This window comes from Pterocles gutturalis, unplaced genomic scaffold (assembly GCF_000699245.1).
Source record: "Pterocles gutturalis isolate BGI_N339 unplaced genomic scaffold, ASM69924v1 scaffold5655, whole genome shotgun sequence".
Classification (NCBI taxonomy): Eukaryota; Metazoa; Chordata; class Aves; order Pterocliformes; family Pteroclidae; genus Pterocles; species Pterocles gutturalis.
Window position 1 is genome coordinate 50845 of NW_010143215.1, and position 9074 is coordinate 59918.

Genomic DNA, 9074 nt, shown 5'->3' on the forward strand with positions numbered 1-9074 from the left:
ATAGCTGGGTTAGAAAAAGAGAAGAGTTGAGCACATATGGACTAGTGGCTGGTGTAGCATCCCCGCCTTCGCTCATGGTTTTGAATGTACCATTTGGTAAAAGATACGGGATATCTTTGGTTACACTGGTTAGAGTAAATATACGTGAAGGCACGAAAGGATGAGTAAGTTCTCAGCTGATTTCTCCAAAGCTGCAAGCTCCGTAGAGATCACAGCCTTCATTTATCTAGTTACAGTTTGAAATAAGCGTTGGAGAGAGAGGCCAAATTTTGCCTTGCTGATCTCCAAATAATTCCACATATTTTCCAGCTGGAGGCTTCAGTTTGCCCACCACCTGTGGCTTGGGAGCCTTTGGCTCGCATTGTCTGTTTGTGTTTCATTAAAGGGATTTTTCACGTCGCTCCGTGGCCAGAGCAGCTGTGGATGTTGTCGTCAAGTTCTTCAGAGCGAAATGGTGGATGAGTTTCTTTCTTATCTTCCTAGTATTTTTAGACACCTTCATGATGAACCAAAATGTTCATCCAACTTAGGTTTCTGTCTTTCTTATTAACTCTTCCTCCAAATAACGCTTACAGAAAGCCCAACCAGCTGCTATATTCCATGCAGGAAACATCCAAAGTGACCAGCCACCCATCGAGAGCTTCATATACCCAGAAGAGTGAGTTTCCCTCTGAGTCAGACTTGCAGCAGATGGCTGGGGAAATGAGGCAAGGAAGCCGAGCGGTGTATCTCGAACAGGAGAGGAGCGACTGAGCCATGTAGCTGGGACTTGGCTCATTCTGGAGCCGTTCGGTTTTTTTGGCTGAGCTCAACAGCAGATGGGGAGCGACAGTGGGAAGATGAGCTGCTTGTTAACATCAACTTCCAGAATGGAATTTCCCCTCCAAGCAAATTAACCCCTTTATTGAAGCAGCTCTAAGCTTTCTGTTTAGGTCCGTGCAGTAACAGCCACCGGAAGGAACCTTTAAAAAAATCCCAACAACTCTGCTGTTTGTATAACAGGGCTGCTTACCGACTCTGAACTCCATTAAAACAGCTTCTCCTAACATCTGGGCTTCTATAGCATATAAAAATGTTTTCCTTCTGGCAGCAGTTTTTATGGAGATGTAATAATATACGTTTTGCAGGAAAAAAAAAAATAATTCTATTTTCAGATTCTGCTTCTTACCCCATGAGCTCGGCCCATCCAGGTGTGGAGGAGACGCAGTGGGGAGCCTCTGGAAGTCAATGACCCGCTGTCAGCTCCCCGCCTGCCCCAGATTTGGCCAATTTGCTGACAGTTCCCAAACTCACCGTAGCATGTAGATGTGTGTTTGCGTAGTTCAGATTTATATTCTCCCTCTACTGCAACCGGAGCCGTTTTCCAGGCAGCGTGTCTCCCTTACATGTAAACAATCTGACTGCAATCTAAAGGAAAAATTAAATATCCTTGTTCTCTGTCTCCCCCCTCTTCTAGGTTATCGTTTGCCTTCGGGGTTCCAACGAAATTACACGCTTCCCCAAGCCTGTTAGAGACTTGGCTTATTAGAAGAAACCTGTAGCTAGCCCAGATTTTTCAACTCGACCCTGAGGGAGGGATATGAACAGATGGATAAGGGAATTCAGTGGGATTAGTGAAACCCTTTGAAGACTGTTCTTCCCACTACATTTTTCTCCCAGTTTGGTTTTCATGCCATCTCAGCACATCTTAGATCAGTTGAGGTTCCTGGGACTGACGTTCGTTGTTCAGCAGCTTGTCCGTGTCCAGCCAGAACGTTCATCTCGAGCACTGGGGAAGAGGGTCTTTTCCCTGGCACGGTTCACGGGGATGGTCAGCCGTGGCCTCCGGATGGACGCTGTATCGGCAAAGTCAGATGAAATCTGTGTTTTGCAGTCCCACCTCCCAATTTTTGATCTTAGTGATGAAAAACCTCACCTAGTTCTGGTACCTGGCTCCTGTTCAGATACTACGCTAAGAGCATGGTATCATTATACACTTGAGCTGATCCAACTTGGAATTTCCACCGCAAAAGGCGGTCTGCTTCTTTCCCCAATGCTTACTGCTCTGTGCTTCCTTCCCTCTATGCTGGTTCAGCTTTTTGGTATAAAAAGATTGGGGAAAAGAAAAGAAAAAAGACCTACAAACTGTCAAATTTCTCTTTTGATATTATTGCGGTAGTTTAAGTCGTCACCAGTCTTGCAGGTAGTTGTGGTTTTTCTATTCTCTGCACCTTCCCTCTCTTACTGGAAGGTAGATAATGGCTAAAGTAACTTTTCCGGGAGATGCTGAAAATGGAGAATGTGCCCCACATGTGGTCGGAAGTAGTGCTTGAGATGAAGATTAAAAGCAACAGCTGGTTTTGCAGGGAGGGTTTGCAGCTGTTAAACTGACAGCACCATCCTTGCGTGCGTCTCATCACCAACAACCTTGTTTTCATATCCACATGCTGGGCTGCTGTGCTTCTCGTCGCGTTCCGTGTTCACTCCCGTGGATCTCCTGCAGCCCCTTAGTAGGTAGGGAGTGACAGCGTTGTAGTGCCTGTCTGCACCAGGGATCTACAGCAGGGTTTTGGTTTGATTCATGGTTTTTATTACCCTACGTTTCTGTTATCAACATGTGAGCCTTTCCCTAGTTCTAGGAATTTCTCAATACGTTACTACTCCTTTGTGTAGTTCTGGGAATTTCTGCTGCTTTGTACAGTGAAAGAATCATTACTGCAGGATGTTGAGACCCACTTCTTCCATCCCTTCTTTGGTAAGGAAAGCTGTCGTGCATCTCCTGTCAGATTTCTCAATGGACCTGTCTCTTTCTTTTCTAGATGGAGAAAGATGAGACTGTGAGCGACTCCTCTCCGCACATAGCCAATATCGGCCGCTTGGTAGAGGTAAGTGCTGAGAATTCTCCGCAGAGCCTGCTGCAGGTTCTCCTGCCTATATTTGATCCCGTGTCTCAGGATTTTGTTGTGTGCTTGCTTTTGTCTTTATTGTGTCGGTCATGTAGACGAGTGCCGGGTGCGATTGCGTTAGCCGCTCAGAAGGGTGCAGCGCTGGTTTGCTTTTCATCGCCCTGTCCTGTATGAGGGTGTTCTTCATTTCCTTGATCCTTCCTAGCCACTTTGGGCAGGAGAGGAGGAAATTCTCAACTGAAATAAACTATAAAGCATTTTTTAAAGGAACTGGGAAATTAAAGGAAGGCGGGTACTGCTTTTTTTGATCCATTTTCTACGTTTTCGGCTTGAGTGAAAGCGACCTGATGAAAAAGTGCCGCTTGTTTAGCTCTGTGTGCCATGCAGTTTTAATGAACGAGTCGCCAGCTCACAAATTCCAAGTACCCATACACACAAAACTATTGACTTGCTGGTTACGCTAAATGAGTGACTTGCCACTGACAGTCTGTGCAGTGCCAGGGAATGCCAGAGGAAGGCTGGGGTGAAATGCATTTTCCTTTTCTGCCGCTGAAGGCAGAACAATTGATAGCTGGAGAGAACCTGCCCTCTTGTGGAAAGACATCTCGTAGCCTACAGTATAATTAGTTTGAAGAGGACAGGAATAGAGCTAAGCTTTTATTTCTTTGGTAAGAGCAGAGAGATGGGGTCATACTGCCTTGGATGGGAATTTAAATAGTAGGAACACACCGGGTTGAACCGTGTGTTGTAACATTTCATGAACACATCGGATATACAGAAGAGTGTAACTGCACCGTTCCTGAAAATGGCCCAAATGACTAAAGATCTGGTTTCTTTTTATTTTTTTTTTTCTAGGACATGGAAAACAAAATCAGAAGTACACTGAATGAGATTTATTTTGGAAAAACAAAGGACATCGTTAATGGGCTGAGGTAAGGGGCTCTGCAGCCGGCTGTTGGACCCTTCGCTTCCCCCTGTCCCCCTTTAGCACTGTCCCCAGCCCAGCGTTGATCTGCTTTAGTTTGAGGGAACTTCTCTCTCCTACATAAAGTCTTTTCATGTCCCTAATTGTTCACCTCACTATGCTTTGGAAACTTTGTTTTGTGGAGTTTAGGGAACACCTCTACTGTAGAAATTTGAAGGGATGTTTTAATCCCTTGTTCCCTCCCCAGGAAGAAAATACCCCAATTAGCAACACTTGTATTTCAGAATTATTTTTAATTAGGAGTTTTATTCTTCACAGTCCTGAAAGCTGTACTTAAACCCTGACTTCTCTTTCTACTATTCTTAAAAACAGTTGGTCCCATAATTAAGTCATGACATTAATGGTTTGTGGTATTTAGACTTTGTTTTAAATTCTGTTTTTCACTTAACACCGCTGGTCAAAATATCGTGTACTAGAACAGATTAAGTGAATAAACCCCCTGTGCCTTTCTGTAGAGAAAATATACTGTCCTTCTCAACCCCTGCTCATTTCTGGTCAGGAGTGTTACATAGAGATCCCAAGCTGGCAGCTCTCATGCTCGTAGAGGAAAGTACAGAACTGTGACGCCAAATCATTTCATTTTAAACGTCAGCCTTTAGCGCAGTGTGATACCGCAGAGCAAACAAGTGGCACAAATACGTATACTGCTGTTCTGAGAATGTGAGTGAAGACAGAATAATGGTGCTAATTAAATAGTTGTGCTGCCTTCTTAACAGCATGGGCAGAGGGAGTCGACAGTTTCTGAGAAAGCAGCTGTTTGGGGTTTTTTTCACAAACCCCAGCTTTCATAACGGGTCTGTTTTCATTTGTGGTGTGCAGGGCTTTAGCCAGGAAGCATTTCAAAGGAAATATGTAACACGGTCTTATTCCTTGTGAACATTGCCTTGAAGCTTTTGTAATTGAATCTATTTCCTGTCTCTCCCCATCGCTCAGTTTGAGTCATGGGACTTTGTGCGTCGCTGAGATGATCTGCTCAGAACTGGTAACATCCAGAGCACCTGCCTTTGGCTTTTCTTCTCGCCTCCCTCCTCTTTCTTCTAACCTGTGTATTTACACTTCTTCCTCCTGAGCGTGCTGCTGGTGGTTTCCAGAATACCAGCTCTGTGTTACTGAGTTCTTCTGACTGTTCTTTTCTTCCCTGTTTACTTCCCTCGTTTCCAAACTGCTCTCTGTAGATCTATTGATGCTATCCCCGACAACCAAAAGTATAAGCAGTTGCAGAGGGAGCTTTCTCAAGTGTTGACCCAGCGCCAGATCTACATCCAGCCTGATAACTAAACCAATCCAGGTACCCCTGCCTGTGCGGTGTGACAGCCAGCACTAAACCAGGACTCACCCCGCCAAGCCCTCTGCATGATAACCCAGAACTAACCCCTAACTCCCGCAGACTGATAAACGACCTTTGAGCCGTGTTTCACCCAAGGGTTTATTTCTTAATACGGCCAACTAAATGCTGGGATTTGGATTTTAAATTACTCCACCCTCTTCCTTCCCCCCCCCATTTGAAATCTCACGCTCGGAAATGTGGCAGGACTTACACTTTGCACTCACTCTAGCTTGGGAGCAAGAAAGGAGCACGTGGCGGCGTACCCAGAGCGGTGTCAGCTTGGACCAATTCGATCCAGGAGCCCCGGGACTCTGTCCCTTGTGCACCAGCAGTTTTGTACAGCTGTGGTACACCGCTTCATTGAATTCATATAATCTTAGCATCCTCTCTGCAGAAAGGAATTAAATCTTGGAAGTTTAAAAAAAAAAAAAAGAAAAAAAAAAAAAGACTGGTACTTCCTGTGACCTCTGAGTAAGAGTGAGCTCACCCCACAAGCACATCCCCGGTTTGTCTGGTGTACCTGGAATTCCCTTCGGAGCTTGAATCCAGTCCTGCTCAAGCTCTGCTGAAACATTTCCACTTGTGCTCGGCACAGCCTCTAAAGGGGTTTGTTCATATGCTCTCGTTTGCTCTGGAGCTCTGAATGTCTAGGACGCACGGCAGCGACTAACCCTGAGCTGGTTTAACCTTCTGCTCCCATTCATAACGAGTTACAGATGTTGTCTTAAACACATTAAGCTGACGAAGGGGAAAATGCACTGTTTGTTGATAATGGCCAAGAACCACTTCTTTAGCCTGGGACAGATGCAAATATAAAATGTATATATTTTTATTAAAGCAGCAGAAGTCTCCAGAGACAAAAGAATGGAAATACTGTTCTAAAAATGGTAGACACAAAGAGCAGCCTTGTTTACAGGAGACAGCATCCAGGGAAAATAAGGGAGCTTGGAGATGTGAAAAGGGTGTGAAATACGGTTTATGCGGGGAGAAATCCCACCAGACTGGATCCTAACCGCTCCTCTGCGGTAGCAGCTCCTGAAAAGTCTAGTAGTGTTATTCTCTCTGATCATATTTAAGAGGGCTTTTTGAAAAATGGAAATTTCTCATTGTACCATTGAAAAGGGGGGTTCCTCCGCAACTGTCTCACGGGGCAGTGAGCCAAGATGACTCCGCAAAGATGGAGCTTTTCTTCTATAACCAGACTTTTAGCCAAAGGGAACCCCTGCAGTCATCCAGCTGTGACAGTATCTCTGTTGTTTTCCGGCTGCTTTGATTCACTGATTCCTCTAGGTGAGGTACAAACTGCAAAAGCAAATTGGAGAACAGAGCCTCTGGCCGCTTTTCCCCGCTGGTGAACCCGCCGGAGGGAGGTTTTGATGCGGCTGCTCGACCCTGGGTGAACGGTCTGCAGAAAGGTTCAGGAGCTCCCCCAGCCCGGCTAGAGGCTGGCTGTTCTCTGCCCTTCACCTCTCAGGTCACGGTGCTTTGGAGAGCGAGAGCGCTAACACCCTTCGCTGGTTTTTTTCCACTGGGGTTTTTCCAACCTATCACGTCAAAAAAAAATTGGGAATTTCCCTCCGGGCACTGGAGGTGGAGTGGAACTTGTGGGGCAGCGTGTCTTTGGGTGCCATCCTTGCTAGAGGGGAAGTTTGCTTTGATACACTCACCGAAGTGTTCACTTCGCCTTCTGCTTTCCGTATAAAACAGACGAGCTGAGTTCTGGTTCCTCTGAGCCTGGGCTGAGGTGCTTCTCCTTCCTCTCGACTCCCGTGCCAGAAGACCTCTTCCAAACCCTTGTCCCCCAAACGCATCACCGCTGACTTGCCTTTCCTTCTTTCCCTGCAGGTCTGTGCAGACTTTTGCAGACAAATCAAAACAAGAAGCTCTTAAAAACGACCTGGTGGAGGCTTTGAAGAGAAAGCAGCAAAGTTAAAATCCTCTTCATGCTAACAAGACATGCCATGCACTCGTTAGATTCCTTTCTTAGAAAACTCATCCCCCCCTCCTTGCCCTTTTTCTGTTCTGTCACGTCACGATTTGCATTCGATACTATCCATGCAACGCCATCTTCTCCCCATGAATAAAGCTGTACGAACTTTTTCAGTCTCTGAGGCCTACTTTGCACCACATTTTACTATCGAGACCTTAGGCTACGTTTCTGTAGAAGTCCATGTATATTTTTTTTTTTTCTCCTCCCCTCTCTTCCACCCTCCCCCATTTATATGCATAAACACGGATCATTGTTTGTCTTTTCCTCCCTTCCTGCCTTTTGTTACATTGGTGTAAAAAATGTAAAACAAAAATTTATTAAATACTGTGGTGTGTGAAAGAGGAAGAACTGGAAAAAAAAAAAGAAAAAAAAGAAAAAACTTATTCCACGTATGTTTGGGGGCTGGGAACGGGGGCTGGCTGGTGGGAGGGAGGGAAGAGAGGGTGTTCCTCGGTGTTGTACTATACTGACTAAACCAGATCTGCAAGGAGACGTTGATTAGGAGACCTGCTGAAAGTTCTGCTCTTCTATAGCCTGGTTCCAAGGCGCTTTTCTGTCAATTTTTATGGAATGCAAAAGGGGTTTTTGTTTCGATTTTTTGTTTTGTTTTGTTTTTTTTGTAAAGCTTAAATTGAATCTACATCTGATACTTGAGCCTCCATACTAAAAAAAAAAAATTAAAAAAAAAAAAAACCTAAAACAAAAAATAAAAATAAAATCCCAGGAAGCAGCGTGTGCGGCTGGTGTCCTCATTTCTCTTTCCTTCCTTGCAGCGTGACGGGGGGTTTGTGCTGTAAATGCTTTCCTTCCTCCAAACGGGCAGCGATCGCTCCGGCTGGAGGCAGGCAGAGGTGTCCTGGAGAAAAAAAAGGGTAACCCAACCATCTGCGGGATTAGATGGCCACAGAAAGTGAGGAACCTTTATTTTGCCTTTTTTTTTTTTCTTTCTCTTGCATCCACATCAGCTGAAACTTGTTTGAAAGCGGGTTGGATGTATGGAGCGTTGCGCAGCTGCGTTACTCAGCATCGTGGAAACCCAGCGGGCTGATGGCACGGGAATGTCGGCATCCCGCTGCTGGGATCGAGGCTTCGGGCATCCAGCAAGCGCGGGGCAGACGTATTTAGAGGAGGAGGACTAGCCCAGCCTTACTGGGTGTGATAGAAATAGTTGGAGGGGAAACTGGTGTGTTGAAACGTGCTGGCGGGCAGAGGAGAGGCGTTGGGTTCACGTGGCGTTGGAGGCGGACGGTTCCGACCATGGATGCTCGCCCGAAAGCTCCTCTGCTCGGTCCCTGGGTGATCTGTGACCCTTGTCTGGACCGTCCCCCTCTTTAAAGCCTCGGTGGGCAGAGGGACCGGGCACAGCTTCGTGCCTGCTGCTGCTTTGGCTGTGACAAACTTAATCCTGGCAAAACGGAGAAAGCAGAAACCTGCTGGGCTCTGCCTGGCCGTGCCCATGGGAACGAGCCTTGGGGTGACCCCCTGCAGACTGAGACTCTTGGCATTAATATTGATTAACGCTCTGATTTTGCTTTTCTAACGTGACCTGTTTCCCATCCAGATATCTGCCAGCGATTACGGTCCTGTGCCAGAGCGTTTCCCCGGGGGGCTCCGGTCCGTAATGCCGCTCAGCTGGGACAGACACACGCGTGCGGGGTCCCCAGGGGCAACGTGTTGGGATTTTGTCATCGTTGTCTCTCGGTAGATTCCTTTTTTGAAGCTGGAGCTGAGTTTGCGTGAACTCTCGAAGCTTGGTGAGGAGCGTGCTGGCCCAGGAGGAGGGAGATTCGCGGTTCCTCTCGCCTGGTTCTAATTGTCGTGTGCTGACGTTTTTTAGGGGTTTGTTTTCCTTCAAAGCCTGTGTGCACACAACCCAAAAATGGAAGC

At 46.4% G+C, this 9074-nt stretch overlaps 1 protein-coding gene across 3 annotated transcripts in view; it reads left to right on the forward strand.

The window, feature by feature from the left end:
• The window catches only part of CAPZB (capping protein (actin filament) muscle Z-line, beta), a 46055-nt gene extending 38141 nt beyond the window's left edge, over positions 1–7914 (forward strand). For 2 of the 3 annotated variants that reach the window (XM_010084639.1, XM_010084638.1), the window contains 3 exons: positions 2799–2864; positions 3741–3817; positions 7043–7914. In XM_010084639.1, coding sequence (XP_010082941.1) covers positions 2799–2864; positions 3741–3817; positions 7043–7130 — 231 coding nt within the window. In that variant the 3' untranslated portion in view covers positions 7131–7914. Of the gene's footprint in view, positions 1–2798; positions 2865–3740; positions 3818–5045; positions 5159–7042 lie in introns of all 3 variants that reach the window. The other variant, XM_010084637.1, reaches the window with a different exon arrangement.
• The last annotated feature ends 1160 nt before the right edge of the window (positions 7915–9074 follow it).